Source organism: Pseudoliparis swirei, chromosome 11, assembly GCF_029220125.1.
Source record: "Pseudoliparis swirei isolate HS2019 ecotype Mariana Trench chromosome 11, NWPU_hadal_v1, whole genome shotgun sequence".
Lineage (NCBI taxonomy): Eukaryota > Metazoa > Chordata > Actinopteri > Perciformes > Liparidae > Pseudoliparis > Pseudoliparis swirei.
Genome location: NC_079398.1, coordinates 7,542,451 through 7,567,726, shown reverse-complemented (window position 1 = coordinate 7,567,726; position 25,276 = coordinate 7,542,451). Strand labels below are relative to the sequence as shown.

Here is a 25,276-nt window from a genome sequence, read left to right as displayed (position 1 = left end):
TCATAGCCCAACGCCAGCCCACACACTGTCAATATCTACAGCAGAAAGAAATTAGGCTTTTTGCTCTCTCTCTCTCTCTCTTCCTTCTCTCTCGCTCTCTCTCTCTCGCTCTTCTTGTTTGTATTTGCATGATTTAGTTTTGTAAGTTTGTGATGAACAGTATAACTGTAACCTGGTTGAAAAATAAAGACCCTAGACAATCAATCTCACTCTCTCTCTTTGCTCTCTCTCTCTCTCTGATTGGTTATGCCCTCCAGCCTCAAACCTTTAGTCCAATTACTGTATCAATTCTACATCTACTCCACTGGTTCCAATTAGCAGCTCTGGCTGTGGTGTAGATGTGACAAAATAACTCATTTGTGATGTGGATTTTTGGGGCAAAGTGTATCCAAATCACTGGGTTGGAGCCTTTCCACCACACACACACACACACATATTCACAAACACACATATATACGCACACTGTATTCTAACAAAGTGTAAATGCCTGTGTTGTGCCCGGCCCCCAGCCAGTGACGGCAGAGTGGTGTACTGTGCGGCAGTGTGGCGGATGCCCTCCGATTGGGAGACGGGAAGCCGCGAGTCGCCTGATGACTCCGCCCACAACCCCCAAACCCTGGAGCTGCTCTGTCACCTCGATGACAGCGCCCACAGCAACGCTGCCTGGTAGGTGTTACTGGGGGATCAGACATCCTCGCACTACAAGTGATGCAAGTGCAATTATTCCTATTCATCCACAATTGTCTTCCGACAGGACGCCCGATTACACTTTGATTCAAAGTTCATCCCTATTGAACGTGTGACGTGTCCACACTCAGGCAATGGCCTTCGTCGAGAGCCTGTCAGCTTAACTGCTGCTATGTTCTGTATTGAGTTTCAGGGGCGTGAGGACACGGGTACATGTGTTATCCACACAGTGCACAGTCAGAGTAAGAGCCTGAAAACATTCAGTCTAATTGTGACCACCAAAAATGGAAATGGAATCAAGAGATTCTTGAAAATCCGACAGAGTATCCATCAAAGACAGCTTTTCCTTACGAAGCCGACAGCACAAAGACAAAATATAGAATGAAAATACAACCATAGTGAGATGAGTTAATTTGTCGAACTCTCATTCTTACAATGGTTCTGTCCATCCTGGAGAAGGATCCTCCTCTGAGTTGAGGTCAAAGGTCAGTGATGTTGCATGTGTACAGAATGTAAAGCCCTCTGGTGGGAGTTTGTAAGTTGTGATATTGGGCTGTATACAGTGGAGATCCATTCGGGATCGGGGTGTATTGATGGTATAAATAGGAGGATCAACTACAGCGACTTCACTGTCCAGCATGCAAATCCATCCTGTGGTCTCCATGCCGGGCTTTGGAGGTTTGCTGGGTGTGATGCCCCCGTTCCTACATCCCATGGAGCCGGTTGGCCTAGTGCAGTGCGCCCGACCTCATTCTGCTCAGCAGAGTTGTGAACAGCCTTGGCAGAGACGTTGCTGTTTGCCTCAACCAAAGAAACAAACAACCTCCAGGCAGTTTGTAGGCAGGAAATCTCTCATGTCACGAGATTAGGAGTCCCGAAAACCAAATAGGAGTCGTTTAGCAAACCCGCAGCGAGCATTGTAAGCACACTGGAGGACAGATGGACGCGGCGTAGCCCACGCTCGCCGTACCACTACGCCCCTCTCCTCGCTCTTTTATCTCGCCCTCTGTCCCTGCATCGCCATAGTGAGAGTTTTACATTTGGTTGGCGCCGACTATCGAGTGGCCCACATCTCAGAGTCGTAGTCTCTGCCCCCGATTCCTTTTGTCTGGCAGGCGGAGAGGAGCTGCCGCGCGCCACGCCTCGCCACAACTCACGCCGACGCGAGCGGGAGAAAAAAAATAAATCAATGGTCAGAGCTCTCTTTTTTCCCCGCTGCTCATCGGGCTGCTTTAGTGATTGCTATCATTTTTAGAGGCGCCAATAAGTTAGTGTGATGCATGCTGTAGCAGGTGTCTATGGGGGGGTCTGAGATACAGATGGAGAGGGAGGAGAGAGAAAGATGTAGAAGAGCTCGCAAAGGTGTGTGTGTGTGTGTGTTGTGTGTGTGTGTGTGTGTGTGTGTGTGTGTGTGTGTGTGTGTGTGTGTGTGTGTGTGTGTGTGTGTGTGTGTGTGTGTGTGTGTGTGTGTGTGTGTGTGTGTGTGTGTGTGTGTGTTGTGTGTGTGTGTCAAGCAAGGCTGCTGGTAAAGATTGATGGCTGTGGGCTACACCATATTAACACCCTGAGAGCTGTAACCCTCACAAGGGCAGCACACTGTGTGTGTGTGTGTGTGTGTGTGTGTGTGTGGAGGGAGGGTGCATTTGGTGCTGTAGATGCTGTTCACTATTGGCTCCCCTAGATGGATGGCTTTGGTCGGCTGCCCACCTCCTACATTTCTATGACACACACACACAAGCATACACTTATCCCCACTCATTCTGATAATACTGGCAGCATGCACGTGTGTGTGTGTGTGTGTGTGTAAGCAGACAAAGAGTAAAGAGATTGAAGTCTGTACTGTGGTGAGGTTGTTGTCTGTTTCATGTGCGTTTGTTCAACAACCCGTGTGTTTGCGTCTGCCGTAGCGTGTTTGCCCGCTCGTTACCTGCGTTGTGTGTGTGTGTGTGTGTGTGTGTGTGTGTGTGTTACCCAGTAGCCATGGCGTCCCTCCACTCCCGCCAACAAGACACTTTCCCCTTCCTCCAAATCCCCTCATTGTTTGGGTGGGTAGACATTTGAGCCCCGGTGCTGTTGTGAGGCATGCTCTAAATGGAAATATCTGCAAAATGCAACCAGAAAAAAATAAACAAAGCTAGGTGGAAATCTGTTTTTTTTGGTTTGCTTGTGTGTGCACAATGTTTTGTTTCTTCTTCTTCTTCTTTTTTTCTTCTTCTTCTCTCACTTTGTTTCGATTGTGTGGACAAATCGATTCCATTTGAGCCAATCAGGGCTCTAGGAGGCAACAAGGTTGATTTTCTAAAGTGGAGTGTGACAGGAGGGGGTAGGCTGTGTGTGTGTGTCGGGGGTGGCTGGCTATCAGTGGATTACAGGGGCCTTTTGCAATCCAGCTATTTCAACCACATCCTAGATTAAACACAATGATGGTGTTTTTCCATCAAGGCCAGCAGATACTGGTCCAAAAATAATTTGGGTGTGTGAGTTAAAATGATAATTCCAATTCATTGCCACCTTGTATATGTCGTAGTGTAATATGCCATAAGGGACCCTAAACGCCTGCTTGAAACACAGTTTTGTGAGGAATAAGCAACACAGAAGTCCTAAAAATATTTCAGATATGTTCTTACAGGCAGCTCTTTTCTACAGAAAGAGGCTCCAGTAGATCCTTACAGGCCGGTTCCTATTGGTCGAGAGCAGCGTCTGTCTGAGGTAAACTGGTGTATAGCCTGAAGCTACTGGAAGATATTTTATTGATTTTCCTTATAAGGAATGTGAGGGACCTCGGATGCGCAGTAACTATATAACAATGCTTAGAATTTTCTGTATATTTCCATGTTTATTTATTCTTTTTTTTTCTTTTCTCTTTTCACATTTAAATTTTTACTTTACTTTTATACCTACTATTTTTCCACATTTCAATTCAATTCAATTGATTTGATATTGCCCAATATCACAAATTAAAAATTTGCCTCAGAGGGCTTTACAATCTGTACACATACAACATCCGTGACTTTTGACCTCACTTCGGATCAGGAAAAACTCCCAAGAAATAGAAAAAAACCTTTCACAGGGAAAAAACTGAAGAACCCTTCAGGAGAGCAACAGAGGAGGACCCCTCTCCAGAATGGACAGATGCAATAGATGTCATGTGACCAGAAGGAAGCATTTGAGTTAAAGCACATTCAATGAATGCATTTGTGAAATTGGGCTATACAAATAAACTGAATTGAATGAATATGACGTAGTGTAATATTTATCTTATTATTATTATAGCTGTGTTATGACACTCTAGTGACGCAATGCAGGACAAAAATACCTTCTGAACAAATAAACTAAAATCTCACTGACACACACACACACACGCACGCAAACACACACTCCGTCACTCCGCCCCTAGTGTCCCGGTATTTGTGCTAAAATCTCACTCAGAAGGAGGACAGGGCCACTCTGTTTGTGTTGGCTGTTGGCTTTGCGTGGTAAGGCGCTGGGATTAAACTCATATGGAGGCAAAGCACCGCAAAGAGGGGGACCAATCTGAGGAGCGAGAGACTGAGGAGCGCCACTTCCTCCCAGACATAGATATATGAGGCTGTAAAACCTCCACAGCTCTCCCCGACACTATTTACATACCATTGCAGTGTGCCAGCTCGTTGCAGAGCTCAAGGTCAAATGCACATAACTTGTATTCTTTAATAGGAGAGGAAAGCAATATGAGATACTTGTATACCTGCACTGCCTCTCCCTCTTCCCCTCTCCCTTGTGTGAATTAATTGATACTACAGGGAAGTATGCAGGGTGTGAATCTCAAAGTGGTGAGTGCATTTTAATTGGTCCTAAGGTGTGATGATTTATGTGTTGGGAACGTTTGTGCGCATGTCTTATAAGTGTGTGTGTGTGTACTTGTATTAATCACATTGTAGGGACAGTAATCTGATGGGGACCAAAGGCTGGTGCTCACAAGTTAAAACAACTGGATTTAAGGGTTGGTTGTTTTTTGTAAAGGTAGGTCGGGTGAGGGGCGTAGAGCGAGTCAACTTTTAAAGGCAGGGTTGGATGTCGATTCCCGGCTCCTCCTCTCCGCGTGTGGGCGTGTCCTTGAGCGAGACACCAACGTTGTTTCAGAGAGACTTTACATTAGCTCGCATCTCCAAATTCTGAGGCTGCGTTAAACGCAGAGGTCGAATTTTGCGACCTTGTGAATGTATGATTGTACGCAACAACATAAATATAGTCAACTTTTTGGGGGGGAGTTACGCATTTAGAAATCTCGGAATCTGGTGTAGCTAGTGGACTTCCTCTTCTGTGAGCTGGTCAATTGTCCGATTAGTAACTCTAGATGGGGAAATGGAGTTCTTTCACAAGTAGCCCGATTGCAAGCGAATAAAAAGGTAAATTAATGTCAGGCGTTTGCCGGTGGGTTTCCGACATTTCAGCCGAAGCTTTCCACATCTTTTCCTCTCTATTGGACACTTTGCACTCATGCAAACAAAACTAACTCAAACGAGAACGGGTCAAAACTAACGAAAACCAGAACGCTCCACATACCCACATCTTGTCCCGTTCTGTACAGATTCGGAATCTGTTCATAGAAATTAGTAATAAAGTGGTTGAAGGCGTCAAGCAACAACCGCCCACTCTGACTTTAATTACAGCAGACGGATTCAGTGGGTTTTGGGTTCTGGAGGTTCCCCTCCGGCCACACCCTCCCCGGTGCTGCTTCAGCCTCAAGTGGCCTTTCTCTGGCTTAATATCCGAGTCAGCTAAAACCATGTACTCTATATAAGAAGTGGCCGTCGTCATCGTGACGTCACCCATTGGTTAGTGGATGGCCGTTTTAAAGCGTTAATCAATTTTGTCTAAAGCATACTCTGCTTTATGGTCTGTTTGACTTTAAATTGACCATCATTTAATCAACAAACATCATGCTGTATTGAAGAAGAATTAAAACTAGAGATTGAGACAAACTCATGTTTACAATGTTTACTGAGAGAATAAATCCAGATAGTAGAGCCATTTATACAGACTTCTATCCAACCTGAGGAGTCACTCCCTGGTGGTCAGTAGAGAGAATGCAAGTTTTAAGACATGAAGTATTGACTTCTATCCAACCAGAGGAGTCGCCCGCTGGTGGTTAGTAGAGATAATGCAGATTTAACACATGAAGCATTGACTTCTATACAACCAGAGGAGTCACCCCCTGGTGGTCAGTAGAGATAATGCAGATTTAACACATGAAGCATTGACTTATATACAACCAGAGGAGTCACCCCCTGGTGGTTAGTAGAGATAATGCAGATTTAACACATGAAGCATTGACTTCTATACAACCAGAGGAGTCACCCCCTGGTGGTTAGTAGAGATAATGCAGATTTAACACATGAAGCATTGACTTCTATACAACCAGAGGAGTCACCCCCTGGTGGTCAGTAGAGATAATGCAGCTTAAAAACATGTTTGCTAAATATGCTGGTATGGAGAGGAGGAATGATCACAGCAAGACTGATGTGTGTGTGTGTGTTGCCCATGACTTCCTGCTCCACAGGAGGGCAGTAATGAATTTACAGCCCATATCCACCCCTCTCTCTCCCTCTCTGTTCCACCTTTTTTCTAATGGGACTGTGCGTATTTGAAATTTGGATTGAATCCAAAAGCAGACTTTAAACTCCCCTCCCTTTCTCCGTCTTTTTTTCTTTTATCTCCCGCGAACACTCTCCACTCCTAGAACACAGGCTCTCAGTCAAACACCGACGCATTGTGGCCTTTGCTGCTGCCGCTGCTTCGAGTTGACAAATGAGTCTGAGCAAATAGAGTCGTCTAATGGACCGAACCCCTAAAAAAAATGCCGTTGTTTCTTAAACCAGCTTTACAACAGTGATGGGGCTCAGACATCCAAACCTTCAGCAAAACCACGTCTGCACCTCTGTGACATTTTACATCCTTTAACCCAGATTAGACCCTTTTTTTCCCTTCTCCAAGTCAAACCCCTTAACAAGCATATAGCAGCTTTCCCAGGCCGAGGTTATGTTTAGCTTATTGCCAGGTCTCTGACTGCACTGACATATTGCTTTTAAAGCCGACAGGACTCTGACTTAAAAGCACAGCTTTCTCACTCGGGTTGTGTTTCTGCCGACATCGCAGCGCTGTTAGGACTACCCAAACTGGGGAGAACAAAATGTGAGTGATCAAATCAACGCCAAGGGAAGTATAAAGCAACAGTTTAGGCTCCAGTGTGTCGGGTCTGGTTCGGTCCCCTGTGGCTCGGGCGCAAAATACATATTTTAAGCAGAGCGCAGTGGTGAATCACAACTCCAAGAGGCATGCGGCGAGGAATCAATACTCTGCAGAAAGTAGAATGCAGGGAGCAAAGCTAAGTGTGCAGTAAGAGCTACCACTTCTTTCACAGCACTGAGGCGAGGCTGTACCCACTGCTGTGTTTGAACACTGGACAGAATTGGGTGGCTGGATCCTCCAATAAGTGCTCTGTGCTAAACGTGCAGGAGTCGGTTGTATGTTATTCTCGAGTAAATAATGGTTAGCGAAAGGTTAAACATGCTCCAGGCGCCGCCATCACACTCTTTTTGAGAAACGTGTAACACGTTACATGACAAACTGCACACACAAAACTATTAAATTCAATTGAATTCAGTTTATTTTGTACAGCCCAATATATAGCCCACTATCACAATATCAGCAGGGCCATGTCAGAAGGGCAGGAGGCATCAGACCCAGCCAGGTCCGATGGACCCTATGAGACGTGAAGTCATAAAGACTCTGGGAAGGAAGTAGAGTTAGTAATGTGTGATGGAAAGATGTAAATTCATCCATAAGGAGAGAGAGAGAGAAGAGGACATAGGTGCTCAGTGTATCCTAAAACGTAGCAGCATCTTTAGGGGCTGGACCAGGTGAACCTGACTCAGCCGTAACCATTAGACTATCAAGAGAGGAAAGTCTAAAGTCTACTCTTAAACAAGATGACTGTGTCTGCCTCCAGGACTGAAGGTGGAAGCTGGTTCCATAAAAGAGGAAACAATTTTACTTCAGTTTATTTTATATAGCCCAATATCACCAATTACAAATTTGCCTCAGATGGCTTTACAATCTGTACACATACGACATCCCTGTCCCAAAACCTCACATCGGATCAGGAAAAACTCCCAAAGAAATAGAAAAAAAACTTTCACAGGAAAAAAGGGAAGAACCCTTCAGGAGAGCAACAGAGGACGATCCCTCTCCAGGATGGACAGAAGCCATAGATGGCATTTGACCAGAAGGAATCATTACAGAGTGTATGAATAGTTGGTAGTAGGCATGGACCACTTCCAGACCTCCATGATCCATTAGGCAGATGGAGGTAGAGAGGAGGAGTGGGCGGGGCACAACAACAACCTGATGGGAGTTCCTGTACCCCGACGCCCGCTGTAAATCTGGGTTACAGAAGCTTCCTAAATGTAAAAAGGATTGTTTTCTAACTATGAGAATGTATTTAGAATCGCACAAAATTAGAAATTAAAAGGACTGGGGGAAATGTGGCAATGGAGAAATATTGAGTTTTTTTTACATAAGCGGTCTCAAAGGGGGAACAACATGCTCATTTTCCAGGTTTGTACTTGTATTTTGGGTTTCTACTAGAACATGTTTACATACTTTAATGTAACTGTCCATCTAAATATATCTGTATTCAGCCTCCGTCTCAAATGCTTGGTTTTAGCACCTGTCTCTTTAAGACCACTTGCTCACCACCCAAGCTGCTATGGTGGCTGTAGACTGTTGGTCTTGTTGATAACTGTCATACTATATATTGTATATTGGTCTGGGACTGACTTGATCAGACTCAAGTTCGATCCGGTATTGGATTCCATTATTTTCACACATTAAAAGTCTGTCCATGTTTATCTATGAATGCATTTGTTACATTTTGTACCCAGGTATCCATCATGGAGACATGTCGTGATCTCCTTTGTACATGCAAAAATAATAACATGAAACTTCTATTTTTAGAAACTAAAAGAAAAAAATATTCCTCAACATGCTGGAATCATGCTCTTTGTGATTTGGATTGGATTGGATTCAATTTATTGTCATTGCTAGAGTTCAGGTACAGAGGCAACGAAAAGCCAAAGACTGGGTGATCTAAGCCCAGCCATTGGGGGGCAGAAGGTAACCAGCACAGACAAGCAGCCAGCCGGTCCAGCAGCCATTACGGCGCCAGTCACAGACCCCGTCCTGTCACACTGGGGGTACGAAGCAGGCGAAGGCGTGGGATGGGGGGTGAGGGTAGTGAATGCATATCTGTGTGTTGAAAGTTCGTGTATGAGTGGCCTGGGTTGTCGTCTTCCCCAAAGCCACAATCAGACAGTTCTCAGTTCGCAAGATGGTCTTTGCCATGGAGACGGCCTTGAAAAGGTCCCGGACAAAAACAACAATCCACAGGTGTCTGTGGAGAGGGGTAAGGGAATGAGAGAGAGTCTTACTTCAGCGATCTTCAGGGACTCCCCTGTTGTTCCAGTAACGGCCTTGGCTAAGGCCGTGCTGGTTGAGGGAGCCGAAAGCAGATAAGATTGGGATTGTTTGGTCTTGCAAGTAGCTGCATTCAATTTGCGCAACGACAATTTCGCCAATTTCCTCCCATTTTATAATAGGTCTCCATATCGATCCAATTTCATTTGCAGAGCCATGAGCTTCTCCATGATGTTATCAATCTGGCGGTTTAAAGCCACAGTCTGAGTGCCAACAACTCTGCCTAGCGCATCAATCATTTCGGGCAGCCTTAAGGGGCTTTTAACAGCGGTCACCGTTTCATCAATTTTCCGATAAACCAGGGCAGCGCCAAATCCTAACAGCAGAAATCCTGTAATCATAGTTCTGAATGGGTAGATGTCTTCAACGTCCTCCACGGAAAGGGCCGCTAGGCACACGACACGCCACTGCTCCCATGCGTCCGTCGTGCAACCATCTGCGAACGTCCCGGCAGGACAGGCAGGTTCCCCCGAACCCGAGCTTCTCATCGAGAAGATGGTGTCAATTGCGTTGAGAGACCAGTTGATCAAATGCATGGTTTTTAGTTCGAAGAGCGATGCGGAGAGAGTCTCTCAAGTATAGGACAAGACGAGACATGACGATAGGAGCCAAGCAGGGAAGGTCAGGGGGAGGAGAGGGAGCGGAAATGCGACCGCCTTCGGAGGGAGCCAAACGAGAAGACCAAACGAGCATTCTCTGTACTGACCACCAGGGGGCGACTCCTCTGGTTGTATAGAAGTCTGTGCTACAGAGAATGCAGCTTTAACACATGAAGCATAGACTTCTATACAACCAGAGGAGTTGCGCCCTGGAGAATTCAGCTCTAACTAACTAACCAACAAACACACGCTGGAGGTTATTCTGACTCAATCCCACATCCACCGTCTGACAGAAGCACTCACTGGGACACAACCTGTGGATTCGGGGAAGCAAATGCATCTCCATGTGTTAGGTTATGAGACACTTTAGGCTGCCGTTGGAAGTCAGAAGGTATTATTAGGGACGGACCAACAATTTCATGGTTTGGTTCTTTCTTTATGGAATTTGATTTCCAAAAAGAAAGAAATAGCAACCTTAAGATTTGTTGATACAAACCTGTATAATGTGCAATATGTTGTCCTTGTTAACACTGAAATGAAGGATTCATGCATTCATACCTGCATGTTTATACTAGGGCTGTGAAACGATAACAATTTTAATCAGGTTAATCACAGGTTTCTGTGGATTAATCATGATTAATCCCATATATACATTCAGGGTTTTTCCTGGGTCAAAATGGGTCTTCGGTGCTCCCAAAAAATTTTCTGTTCGTTAAATGAGTGATCAGCAGCTGGCCGCTCGGTCCATTCGCGCACCTCACAGTTGCGTATTGATCAGATAAGAAGACACGCTTATCAACTCCAGTGTTTCCCCTCCTATTATAACAGGGGGAAATCTCCACCTGTCACCCTGTAATTTTCGTCTACCCCCCCCCCCCCCTCTGCGGCGACCGCGATCGACATATGGAACACCCCTGCATTAAAACATTAAAGAGCCGAGAGTTTTTTTCAGCGTGAGAAATACGATGTGTGGCGGGAGTGCGTGAGTTAAGACCGAAATGCGTGAGTCTCACGCTCAATGCGTGCAAGTGACTTTTTTTCGTCCCGACGTGCCCGATGGGCACGCCGGCATCCGAGCTCTGCAGCGCGCGAGACGGAGATCGGAGTCGTGTTAACGCGACACTAGAGACAGAATGACACGCTGCTGGAGAGACGACCAACAACAGACGGATTGGAAGCTCATTCTGCGCATGCGTTAAATGCGTTAAAAATAAATAACTAGTTAAACCTGTAATTTTATTAACTGAGTTAACGCGTTATTTTTCACAGCACTAGTTTATACAAATCTTTTTAACTGGCATTGCACAAGGGGCCGTATGAACATGTGAAATCAGACAAACTAGTTTCATTCGCTTCAGTCTGCAGCGTGTGTGGATGAGCCTGAATGCTTGTTTGACCAACATCTGTGTGTGTGTGTGTGTGTGTGTGTGTGTGTGTGTGTGTGTGTGTGTGTGTGTGTGTGTGTGTGTGTGTGTGTGTGTGTGTGTGTGTGTGTGTGTGTGTGTGTGTGTGTGTGTGTGTGTGTGTGTGTGTATTTACAGTGTGCTGTGGGAGCCCATGGGGGATGGCAAACGTGTGATTTCATTGGCTGATAACCATGCACTACTCTGGGACCTGCAGGAGAGCTCCACACAGGCCACGGTAAGACACAAGCACACACACACGCACACACTGTTAGCCACAGTACATATACAGGCAAGCACACCATTATCACACAATAGCTAACTCATTATTTGATAACCACCATATCGTCTTGGTGTTATCAGGCGCGCACATCCTCTCTGCGACAACAGAGTGTCCACTATTCATTCTGTTACACACACACACACACACACACACACACACACACACACACACACACACACACACCATATCTGGGTTTATAAGATGTGGCCACTTCCATATTAGTTTGGTCAAGTCTCTCCAACACTGATGGTAATAATAGTCTTCTGGATACATTTTGTTCACAGTTGACCGGTGTCATACATTGTGTTTTACATATAAGCAGGAGAGCCGCCCTGCATGGCCACATGTATATATGGCCTGTAATATATTCACGTATGATGGAACGTCATTATTATGCTGCTATTAGTGCTGTTCCAAGAAGCGTTTAAAGGAGCTCAGCGACTTCGTTTTAACCAGAATAACTCAATTTAGTTTCCGTGCAATATTTGCTCATGCATAAAAAAGGGGGGGATGGGATGGGGTGGGGGGCTGAGTGGTTTGATTGGTCAAACACAGACACCTTCTGTTCAGCTTCATTCAGAATATGAGAGAATATTAATATCATGTGGAGGAAGGACCGTTCTTTTAGGTTGAAAACAATGTTTAAATAAAATGTAGATTCACAGAGAGTCGGCGGAAGCTCCGAGAGGAAAGTTTGGGGAACAATACATTCTGGTGAATAATTTTTCTGAAGTGTGATTTAAGTTGTTTTTTTCTCTCTCTGGTGTTTATGACATACGGACATGTCCATAAAGGTTTTTCCAGAATAATCTTTGTAGGTTCCTTGAAAAAAGATTCAATCGATATAACGAAGGAAAAACAGTTTTCCCAGGATAAGTCACTTTTTACTTCCATCAATGAACAAAGAGAGATTTTTTATTTTGTTTGTTGATGTTTGTTAACATACTAATTTGGACCATGAGAGGCAGAAGTGCACCACTATCCCGTGTACTAAAAAAAGAGTAAGACCGTCATCGTGGAGGCAATTTTAGGTACTTTATATACAATATCTACTTCTGGGTAAATGAATAGCTTATTCATGCCTCAACTTTGACATTTTAAAAACATTTTTAAAAATCTTCTCCTGAAAAGTAACGAGTAACTCTTAAATATGTTGTGAAGTAGAAAGGTTTGACAGGAAACGTGAAAATGCCTGACATAAGCAGTTTTTATAACTGAACTCATTTCATGATGTTGTGTGTGTGTGCGTGTGTGTGTGCCTCTTGTATAATTAGTGTTGCTCCATACTCTAATTTACCTTCTAGCTGATTATTTGATTGTTTTAATTATGTCAGGATTGATTGATATAATTTTTTTTAACAAATCATCAATCGTTCTAATTCAGTGCATTTTATGAGGGTGGGTGGGGTGTGTGTGTGTGTGGGGGGTCTTTGCTCATCTGGCTGCCGTCCAATCCTTGATAAAAAACATGGCTACATATGGGCGGTGCTGCTACACACTAAGAAAACCCCCAGGAGGACAAACAGCGCTACCTAGTGGACACTTTGGGGAACGATGCTAAATTAAGCCAATACTTGTGTTTGTCCCTTGCGCTGTGACCCCGGTGTGTGAGGTCGAGAAGGACCGTGGAGGCATGGTGGGTGGTGCTGGTGGTGCTGTTGGTGGGGAGGGGGGTTGCTGATTCTGTCCTCCGACAACGGCACCGGACAGCACAGCGAATTAAATCCTGCACCGTGGGAGAAGGAGAGAGGGTGGAACGTAATGGTGGGAGAGCAGCATAATGAGAAAAGGGAGAGGACGGAGAAAGAGGGAGCGATAGAGGTCTCTCTCCTAATCTCCCAACTGAAAGATGGAGATTAGGAGGGAGAAGGGAGAGAGAAGGGGGAGGGGGGGCGTATGGATAAGGAGAGAGCGGGCTTGATGAGGAGAAAGGGAATGAAAAAGAGGAGGAAGAGCTTGGCAGCCAAGACAAATTCCTCTGGTGCTGATGAGAATGCTAATCTCCTTCCCTCCCTCCCTTGCCTTGCTCCCTCCCTCCCCTCCTTTAATCCCACTCTCTTCTCTTTCGTTCCTTCTATCTGTCAGAGGGTGATGTGTTCATCTCAAGACGTGTCCAGCTGCAGTGTGGACCTCTCTCTCTCTCTCTCTCAAAAGGGCCAGGCCTAAATCAGTGTGGTTGTGAGTGTGTACGCATATATAAGAGAGGATCATGTGCATAAACTCACCAGTGTGCATTGTTTAAAGGGAGATTTGTGTGTGTACGCGGCTCATCAATTAGAATCGCTGGCGGAATTGAGCCGGGAACATCTCCGCCACACACCGTGTCCTGGACACACACACACACACACAGACACACACAGACACCACACACACACATGCTCTCTCTTCCGGAGTCTGGAGAAGGCACAAGCGCGTGGCGATTTGACAGATGGCTCTGCATTAGTGGCGCCTGCGTCCTGAATCAACACGTCCCCCAGTGCTGTGTGCACCGCCTTGTTAGGGGCCCTGATTTGGTTAGGGCTTTAATAAAGCTGGGAACCCGGCATGCACGGAGCTCCGGCTCTGCCGGTGCACCGCCGCGGCGCTACTCCAGGCTTCCCGACTGGTCGCGGAGTTTACAGAGGTGTCGTACTGTCGTGGAGAAGTCGGGCAACCTGAACAATTCTCTGAAGAACTTCGGGGACGATCAGTACGAGATTTGGAGAGTGTTCTTCCTGGTTGGCTTCGTTCTTCATCCAATCGGTGGAATGTGTGGAGGAGGGGAAATGGAGCTTGAGAAAGAAGCTGAGACCCGGCTTGTCTCCACGCTGCTACATCCTCGGCAACGTGTTGTCCAATCGCTGAGTAGATTTACTCGTGTCGTTACATGGCAAACAGCTAACGGCATTTATATAGCGCTTTTTAAGGTGCTCAAAGACACTTTACATGTTGCATTCATACACCGTAGACACAGCTACAGGGAGCTAGTCAGGGTTAAGTGTCTTGCTCAAGGACACATCGTCCACCCGCTGATTGAAGATGGAGACGCTAACCACTGATAGTGTAACTCGGTGGCTGACCTCTTGTGCGTTCATGAAGCAGATGTATATATTTAGCTGCGTCGTTGCCTTTTAATCAAATGAGTGGCAACATGTCCGACGTGGTGATGATCGGTATGCTCAGCATCCCTAAACCGACATAAAAACATGAGGAGGAAAAAGAAAAGCCTCCGATTTAACCGTGAAGATCTATGGGAACGTCATTGAATGCTTACATCAAGGCCACAGAGGAAGCCCTGTGCTTGTCCCCTCGTCCGATTTTCATCTGCCACCTTTTTTAAGCTTATTTCTTTTCACTCCTTTTCCTTTTCCTTGAGATTTGCTTTACGTGGGAGTTAAAGGACAAGTCCCGATCAAAGATAACGCCAAGATTCTTTACAGTGGTGTTGGATGCCAGGGCAATGCCGTCTACAGAATCCACATCACCAGATAATTGATCTCTGAGGTGCTCAGGGCCGATTAAAATTACTTCGGTTTTGTCTGAGTTTAACATCAAGAAATTGCAGGTCATCCATGTTTTTATGTCTTTAAGACATGCTTGAATTTTACCGAGTTGGTTGCTCTCCTCTGGTTTTATCGATAAATATAGTTGAGTATCATCTGCATAACAATGAAAGTTTATGGAGTGTTTCCTGATAATATTGCCCAAAGGAAGCATGTATAAGGTAAATAAAATTGGTCCAAGCACAGAACCTTGTGGAACTCCGTGATTAACGTTAGTGGTTATCGAGGCGTCATCGTTTACAAATACAAACTGAGATCGATCTGATAAATAGGATTTAAACCAAATTAGTGCCGTGCCTGAAATGCCAATCGACTGCTCCAGTCTCTGTAACAGGATGTCATGGTCAATGGTGTCGAATGCAGCACTAAGGTCTAACAAGACCAGGACAGAGAGGAGTCCTTTATCTGCTGCCATTAAGAGGTCATTTGTAATTTTCACCAGTGCTGTCTCGGTGCTGTGGTGTTTTCTAAATCCTGATTGAAATTTCTCAAATAAACTATTATGATGTAGAAAGTCGCACAACTGATTTGCGACCACTTTCTCAAGGATCTTGGAGAGGAAGGGAGGTTAGAGATCGGTCTGTAGTTAGCCAACACCTCTGGATCCAGAGTGGGCTTCTTCAGGAGAGGTTTAATAACAGCCACTTTGAAGGAGTGTGGTACGTGGCCTGTTAGCAGAGACACATTGATAATATCTAATAGAGAGCCGCCAATTAAAGGCAAAACGTCTTTAAGCAGCCTCGTCGGGATGGGGTCCAAGAGACAGGGAGGCGTGTTCAAGTAGAAACCGTTGAAGATAATTGGTCACGGTTGATGGGAGAAAAGCCTCCAAATATACACCAGGGCATACAGCGGTTTCCAAGGCCATTCCACTTGAGGACAGATTGGCACTGGTTATGGGCAAGAGAATATTAATCTTGTCCCTAATAGTTAAAATCTTTTCATTAAAGAAGTTCATAAAGTCATTACCACTGAGGTTTATAGGAATGCTCGGCTCCACAGAGCTGTGACTCTCTGTCAGCCTGGCTACAGTGCTGAAGAGAAACCTGGGGTTGTTTTATTTTTCTATTACTGATGAGTAATAGGCTGCTCTGGCATTACGGAGGGCCTTCTTATATGTTTTAAGACTATCTCGCCAAACTAAGCGGGATTCTTGAGATTAGTTGAACGCCATATGCGTTCAAGCTTTGTGACGCTTGCTTCAGTTTGCGGGTCTGAGGGTTATACCAGGAGCAAACCTCCTCTTCCTCACTGTCTTCTTCTTCAGAGGGCTATCGAGTCCAGTGTCATTCTCAGAGAGCCTGTGGCACTGTCAACAAGATGATCAATCTGGGACGGACTAAAGTTAGACCAGGAGTCCTCTGTTATATTGAGACGTGGTATCGAATCAAAAACAGAAGGAATCGCTTCTTTAAATTTAGCTACAGCACTGTCAGTTAGACATCTGGTGTAGAAACTTTTGACTAACGGAGTACACTCCGGTAGTATAAATTCAAAAGTTATGAGGTTGTGGTCTGACAGAAGAGGATTCTGTGGGAAGACGTTCAAATGCTCAATGTCAACGCCATAAGTAAGAACAAGATCAAGCGTGTGGCCAAAGCTGTGAGTGGGTTTCTGTACTCTCTGACAGAAGCCAATCGAGTCCAACAAGGAGATGAATGCAGCACTAAGGCAATCATTATCAACATCCACATGGATATTAAAATCTCCAACAATAATAACTTTATCGGTTTTAAGAACCAAACTTGATATAAATTCTGAGAATTCAGATATAGATAAGAACTTTATCACAATATTCTAATTTTCTGAGACAGTCCTGTATGTACAGCAGGTTTTATACATATCCAATGAGAACCATGCTGTTTTGTTTTGAAAAGCCTCGAAAAGAGAAGCAGTCGATCCAACCCGGCTGCCTCTCGGCCAAACCACTCTAGACTCTGGATCCGGGGACATCGTTGCCGGTGAACTGTTGTGTGGTGTCCCCCCCCCCCCCCCGTCTAAAATTAATTACCATAAATGTAAGCGCTTTACGAAGCGGCCTACACTAAGCGAGATTGATTGGGTTTTCGACACCCTGCAGGTCTTGAATCCTCAGCGGGCTCATCTTGGACTGGACAGTTGATCCATAAGTAACTCTGAGCGATCTGGCGTATGGATCCCTGCCAGGGCCCAAGGAGAGCCAGGGGTCAGGAGGTCTGCTGACTGAGCAGCAGGTGCATGCTGCGTGGGGGTGTGTGTGGGTGTGTGTGTGTGTGTGGGTGGGTGGGGGGGGGGTTCTGGTTGTATAGGTCCGGTCCTGCTGTTGGGCACTGCATTGAGAACAGATTGTACAAACCCATATGTTGGAGCCGTGGGCAGGAGAAGAGGGATTGGTAGAATATGGAGATTGTATGTAAACTACAGGTGGCGAGCAGATTTTGAGACAATAAAACGCGGCTGGCGCGATGTGACCGCAAAATGTGTCTTTTTAAACTGAAATGGCGAATATCGGAGAACCAGAACTCGTCTGTGAAAAAAATTATTTTTGCAAGAAGACTCACCGTTACACGGAGTCCCTCAGGGGTCTGCCAAGGGTGAACTGAAGAGTCACCGTTACACGGAGTCCCTCAGGGGTCTGCCAAGGGTGAACTGAAGAGTCACCGTTACACGGAGTCCCTCAGGGGTCTGCCAAGGGTGAACTGAAGAGGGGGGGGGGGCTCTTCCTCCATTGATTGGCTGCCGAGTGTCAACTCGTGGAGAAGTTCCACTGCGGGTTGAAAGGTCGCGAATGTTTAACTTTTTATGGCCGTCTAAATTAGTACGTGATGCGCGGCCCAAGAGGGGAGCACACAACAGGCGCACTGCATCATGGGAAAACCTTGGTGAACAAGAAAACTATTGATTAATGCAGCTTTGATTTTGTATCGCGTCTAAAAAGAACTGAGACCGGAGATGCATCTTGCGCAATGACTGCAAAGAAGTTAAGAAGTTAATTTGCCGGCAGTCGCTGTGCCAACAACATTGACACCGAGTCTTGATGACTGGAGTCCTGAGTTGTGGCCTGCAGACAAGATGACTGCTAATAAAGCCCCATTGTGCTGACACATCTGGATGAAACTCCGAGACGGTAATGAAAGTGTTGCCCGGCCCTCCACAGGTCTCCAGCAGCGCCACCCTGGAGGGCAAAGGTCAACTGAAGTTCACCTCGGGCAAGTGGAGCCCCCACCACAACTGCAACCAGCTCGCCACGGCGAATGACACGGCCATACGAGGCTGGGACCTTCGCACCATGAGGTGAGTGCACCTCCGCTTTGTTTCATGACAGTAATCAAAGTCTAGTTTGACCTTTTCATATTTCTAATCTGAGACATTCATACAAATCCTGAAGTTGATACTTTAAATGGCCGTTATGTAAGGGGAGTGTACTATTTAAACGTATGGATCACTTTTCTTGAAATGTGAAGAAGTAGTGATACTTGAGTTGTTAATACTCAATAATAACTATGGCTAATAAGCCAGTGCCAGGAAGAAGAATTTCAAAGCAATGCTTTGGTCACATTGAGGATTGACATTTAAAAAAATAGCAACACGAGGTATGTTTCCTGTGAGCCTTGCCACTACATATTAATATCTTTTTAATTTTATTTGTATATACATGTATAAGTTAAAAACACAGCCGGATGTTTTCCAACCACCAGCATTGAAATCTGATAGAAGTGACTCATGTTGGAAGTCGTGCGAGTTAAACTCTCAGAGCTTAATCATTGCATCTGGTGTTTCCACGGAATTACACGATATTTCAGTGCGGGACACAGAAGTATGCATTTCATTTGACTGAATGAACGTACTGCAGATGAGTCCACATCATGTTTAAAGCCCCACTGAAATGCTAAAGATATACAAGTTTTAGATGTATGTCTGTAGTGTTTTTTGGATGTATATGAATATCTGTATATATATATATATATATATATATATATACACTACCGTTCAAAAGTTTGGGGTCACTTAGAAATGTCTGTATTTTTCAAAGAAAAGTACTGTTTTTTCAATAAAGATAACATTAAATTAATCAAAAATACACTCTATACATTGTTAATGTGGTAAATTAATATTCAAGGTGGAAGTGTCTGGTTTCTCATGAAATATCTCCATAGGTGTATCGAGGCCCATTTACAGCAACGATCACTCCAGTTTTCTAATGGTACATTGTGTTTGCTAATCACCTTAGAAGACTAATGTGTTATGGTGCGGTGTGGAGGACCCAAACGCAGCAGGAGTTTCTTGGAAAACAGAGCTTTATTTCCAGGGCAGGAACACGGACGAACACCACACGGGAACAAAAAAAGACGATCCGACACCAGACAAACAGAAGGACACAGATTAAATACACAGGTGGAGACACAGGTGGAAACAATCAGGGCGTGGCTGGAAACAATCAGGAAAGAAACAGACACGCACAGGGAGGGAAGAGCAGGGAAACAGGAAACGAGACAGGGACTTCAACATAAAACAGGAAACACACAGGTCCTAACATGTCTGATTAGAAAACCCGTGCAATTATGCTAGCACAGCTGAAAACAGTTATGCTGGTGATATAAGCTATAACTGGCCTTCCTTTGAGCTTGAAGTTTGTAGAACAAAATTAATACTTCAAATATTAATCATTATTTCTAACCTTGTCAATGTCTTGACTATATGTTCTATGAAATGTTCAATTCATTTGATAAATAAAAGTGAGTTTTCATGGAAGACACGAAATTGTCTGGGTGACGAAAGAACGAAAACATAACATGTACATAAGTATTCACAGCCTTTGCTCAATACTTTGTTGAAGCACCTTTGGCAGCAATTACAGCCTCAAGTCTTCTTGGGTATGATTCCACAAGCGTGGCACACCTATTTCTGGGCAGTTTCTCCCATTCTTCTTTGCAGAACCTCTCAAGTTCCATCAGGTTGGATGGGGAGCGTCGGTGCACAGCCATTTTCAGATATCTCCAGAGATGTTCAATCGGGTTCAAGTCAGGGCTCTGGCTGGGCCACTCAAGGACATTCACAGAGTCGTCCCGAAGCCACTCCTTTGTTATCTTGGCTGTGTGCTTCGGGTCGTTGTCCTGTTGGAAGATGAACCGTCGCCCCAGTCTGAGGTGCAGAGCGCTTTGGAGCATCTTTTCATCGAGGATGTCTCTGTACATTGCTGCATTCATCTTTCCCTCAATCCTGACTAGTCTCCCTGTTCCTCCCGCTGAAAAACATCCCCACAGCATGATGCTGCCACCACCATGCTTCACTGTAGGGATGGTATTGGCCAGGTGAGGAGCAGTGCCTGGTTTCCTCCAGACATGACGCTTGGCATTCAGGCCAAAGAGTTCAATCTCTATTTCATCAGACCAGAGAATTTAGTTTCTCATGGTCTGAGAGTCCTTCAGGTGCTTTTTTGCAAACTCTAGGCGGGCTGTCATGTGCTTTTTACTGAGGAGTGGCTTCCGTCTGGCCACTCGACCAAACAGGCCTGATTTGTGGAGTGCTGCAGAGATGGTTGTCCTTCTGGAAGGTTCTCCTCTCTTCATAGAACAACGCTGGAGCTCTGTCAGAGTGACCATCGGGTTCCTGGTCAGCTCCCTAACTAAGGCCCTTCTCCCCCGATCGCTCAGTCTGGCTGGGCGGCCAACTCTAGGAAGAGTCCTGGTGGTTCCAAACTTCTTCCATTTCCGGATGATGGAGGCCACTGTGTTCATTGGGACTTTCAATGCTGCAGAAATCTTTCTGTACCCTTCGCCAGATCTGTGCCTCGATACAATTCTGTCTCGGAGGTCTATAGATAATTCCTTGAACTTCACGGCTTGGTTTATGCTCTGATATGTACTGTCAACTATGATACCTTATATAGACAGGTGTGTGCCTTTCTCAATCATGTCCAATCAACTGAATTTAGCACAGGTGGACTCCAATCAAACATCTCAAGGATGATCAGTGGAAACAGGATGCACCTGAGCTAAATTTTTAGTGTCATGGCAAAGGCTGTGAATACTTATGTACGTGTTATGTTTTCGTTTTTTATTTTTAACAGATTTGCAGAAATGTGCAAAAAATAGTTTTCACTTTGTCATTATGGGTTTTTGTGTGTAGAATGTTGAGGAAAATAATGAATTTAATCCATTTTGGAATAAGGCTGTAACATAACAAAATGTGGAAAAAGTGAAGCGCTGTGAATACTTTCCGGATGCACTGTATGTGTATATATATTAGGGCTGTGAAACGATTACAATTTTTAATCGGGTTAATCACAGGTTTTTGTGGATTAATCATGATTAATCACATATTACTGATATTCTCGGTATATTTTGTGAGAACATAGAGATTTATGACAAAAGACGGATATATACATTTATACATTCTTCTATACAATGGTGCTGCAACTCAGCAGTTATTTAGCAGTTTTCTTCCATATGGAACATTAATACATCTTCATCCTAAACAGAATGTTTAACCCTCCTGTTACCTTTCGGGTAAATTTGACCCCATTCAATGTTTAATGTCGGTGTTCTTTGGGGTCAATTTGACCCCAGGCTGTTTTTCACTGTGTCAAACATATCAGAAATATCAACTTTTTTATTTATTTAAAGGGCTATTTAGGTAGTCAACAAACAAACATAAAGTACCTCACACTTAAACTTGGGAAACAATATTAATTCTAATAATTTTCTGGAGGTTTTAATTGCTGGGGTCAAATTGACCCGAGGGTAAAATATGTTAGTAAATGTAAAGGTAACAGGAGGGTTAAACAGAGCATTTTTCTCTTGTTTGTCAACCATTAACTCCACCATGATACAATCTAAAGGTGGACAGATTGACAAGTGACTTTTTTTGCTCGGTCCCGATGCGCGCGCACGGAGCTCTGTGGCGCGCCAGACGGAGATCGATAAGTGTTAACGCAACGCGTTGAGACAGAGATGACATGCTGCTGTGGAGATACGATCAACAACAGACGTTTAGTTTAATAAAAGAACAAAGACGTGCTATAGAGAACATGTCAGGGGGCGGGCCAATCTTTTTAATGTCATGCGATCTACCGACACTACGCCGCGATCGACTGGCAGGTCGCGATCAACGTGTTAAGACCCCTGATCTACAGGAAGTAAAAGTCGTAACAAGGTTTCCGTAGGTGAACCTGCGGAAGGATCATTACCGATGAACAGACCGTCTGCATGAGAGCGGACAGAGTTCAGATTGAAGTGGTGTATTGGAAGCTCATTTTGCAAGTGACTTTTTTTTCGTCCCGACGACCAACAACAGACGGATTGGAAGCTCATTCTGCGCATGCGTTAAATGCGTAAAAAAAAAAAAACTAGTTAAACCTGTAATTGGATTAACTGAGTTAACGCGTTATTTTTCACAGCACTAATATATATATATGTTTTTTTTGTGTCTGTATCCAACCCTAAAATAGAAAACGTAGAATGAAGGTATCTTGTCGCTGTAATTGCTCCACGTGACCCACAGTGAAGCAATTAAATCCCATCATGAGCTCCGTGATAACAACCTATATGCAGCACATTGACTTTAATTCACAAATAACACTGTCAACACTGAATGTAAGTAGACAAAGAGAAAAGAAAAATAAATCCATGCTGCACATTGCCACGATTTTGAACCTGTGCACATTCCCTCTCGTCTCTTCTGTGATGTGTTGTGTTTGCCCGTGACTCTAATGGAGTGTGCGCTTCCCCTCCTCACATGATAAAGTGCGACGTGGCGAAACACTAATGTTCCTGCTTGACACAGAGCATGTGTACCACCACACATTAACCTTGTAACTGCAGGTTATCGGCTGCCCACCTTCCAACGTGTGTGTGTGTTTGTGTGTGTGTGATGAGTGAGTGTGTGCGTTCGGAGGAATGGGAATCGCCTCGTTATCCACAGCAATGATCACGCTAACGCGTCGGAAAGATGGAGAGAGGGGTGGGGCCGGGGGATTGAGAAGGAGGAAGAATACCGTTACAAGATCACAGGACGGTTTGAATCATTGATATCGCGCCCCATCAGCCACACAACAAACTGGAGAGGTCCCGCACGCTCCATTTTGTCCGTCCTCCTCCCGCTGTGCTATTTTGAAAAGATGCAACAGTGCTGATTTAGCCGGGGGGCACAAAATGGAAAGAGGGGGAGGGGGGCAGTCTTACCATCGCTGATGCCACAGTGGACTCAGATTCCTCCCTCAAATTCAGCTGGTGTCTTTGTCAACTTTGTGTTGAAAATGAAGTCCTTTTTTATTTATTTTTTATTTGCATATCGGACTCAGCCTTAGTACACGAGAGCCCACTCTCCCAGGTGAGCTAACCTAGTGAACCCTATTATGACGGGCTCTGGTGCACCCTAGTTATGAAGCACACACACACACACACACAGACACACACTTTGTCTTATCAAATGATCAAAAAGAGATTAGACATTGGACATATCGAGCTACATGTTTTCCAGCAATCGTCGTTCCACGTCTGTATTTGAAAATTCAAAGGAAAATGTTAATTATTTAATGAATTTGAGGTTTAAAAAAAAATCAAATGTGTATTTTGTTTTTATAGTGTTTGTTGAATATGCAGGGTTTTATCATTGCTACTGACTACTGACTCCCCCACCATCACAGAGAAAACTAAATTATAACAGACGGATATATTTTCCATGTCACACATACAGGACTGTCTCAGAAAATTAGAATATTGTGATAAAGTTCTTTATTTTCTGTAATGCAATTATGTCATGCATTCTGGATTCATTACAAATCAACTGAAATATTGCAAGCCTTTTATTCTTTTAATATTGCTGATTATGGCTTACAGCTTAAGAAAACTCTCAAATCCTATCTCATAAAATGTTAATATTTCCTCAGACCAAGTAAAAAAAAAGATTTATAACAGCTGAGTGTTTGTCAAGGCTCAGGAAACCCTTGCAGGTGTTTCGAGTTAATTAGACAATTCAAGTGATTTGTTTAATACCCTACTAGTATACTTTTTCATGATATTCTAATATTTAGAGATAGGATATTTGAGTTTTCTTAAGCTGTAAGCCATAATCAGCAATAAATCAGAATAAAAGGCTTGCAATATTTCAGTTGATTTGTAATGAATCCAGAATGCATGACATTTTTGTTTTTTTAATTGCATTACAGAAAATAAAGAACTTCATCACAATATTCTAATTTTCTGAGACAGTCCTGTATATATATATATATGTATACAGTATGTATATATACACATACACAGTCTATATCTAATGGCACCAATGTTAATTTAAATTCCATCCAAGGAGGTTAAATAATCCCTCGTAGTCTGACGATTTCTGACCAACAAACTGTGGGATCCAGTCCAGTGTTAGCTGCAGTTTAGCTGAAATGTCCCCATTCAACACGGCCACTCGTTAAACGAAAAACACATGTCGCTCGGAAGCATTCCAGATCCCGTCTGAATCCTGTAGAACTCGTGTCCAATGTTGGAGGATCGATTCTGACCACCGAACACGCCACAAGCCGACATTTTTAAAAATTCACTGTGTAAAAGTTTGCTAACTCGTCTGGATGGCTGGGGCTAAACGCCACGTCGGCAGCCAGCATGCTTACGCGTATCTTTGATGACCAAAAAACTAAATGTAAAATAATGTAATAGCTTCTTGTGACTATAAATATATAGGTCTGTTGTTTGTTCTTGTCATTTATCCATTAAAGCCAGTACCCCAATGAATCCCTGGGCCTTCCTGACTCCTTCAGCCCAAGGTTTTACACAGAGACCGGCAGCAACCAAGGGCACGTGTGTGTTTGTGTGTGTGTTTGTGTGTGTGTGTTCATGTACATGTGCAAGTGTGAAGTGGTTGTGAGTGGAAAGCTTGCAAGTGTGAATGAGAGGTGAACTTGCGCGCCCCCGGTTGAGCGAGTGACTCCCATGTGACAAGTGACCACGAGTGCTCGCCCCTGTTTGCTCTCTGCTGTGTGTACCTTTCTGCTTTTGCGCGAATGTGTGTGTGTCTGTGTGTTGTCTGCTCATGCCTCCACATAAATGTGGCCTGCTTGTGCGTTTGTGTGTGTGTGTGCGTGTGTGCACACACGTGTGTGCGTGTGTCCAGTTGGTGTGGCAGCTGTGTGATGGCAGCTTCTCTGCACGCTCCACTGCCTCCTCAGACGACCTCTGAGGTGTCCCCTCTTGCGCGCACACACACACACACACACACACTCACACATACAGAAAAAACACACTCTTCTCTCCTCCTCTCCTC

The 25,276-nt window shown here is 44.5% G+C and overlaps 1 protein-coding gene across 2 annotated transcripts in view; it reads left to right on the top strand.

The window, feature by feature from the left end:
* eipr1 (EARP complex and GARP complex interacting protein 1) overlaps positions 1–25,276 on the top strand; it is a 59,817-nt gene that overhangs the window by 9,727 nt on the left and 24,814 nt on the right. For both annotated transcript variants that reach the window (XM_056426399.1, XM_056426400.1), the window contains exons 4-6: positions 510–666; positions 11,345–11,444; positions 18,168–18,304. In XM_056426399.1, coding sequence (XP_056282374.1) covers positions 510–666; positions 11,345–11,444; positions 18,168–18,304 — 394 coding nt within the window. The remainder of the gene's footprint in view (positions 1–509; positions 667–11,344; positions 11,445–18,167; positions 18,305–25,276) is intronic.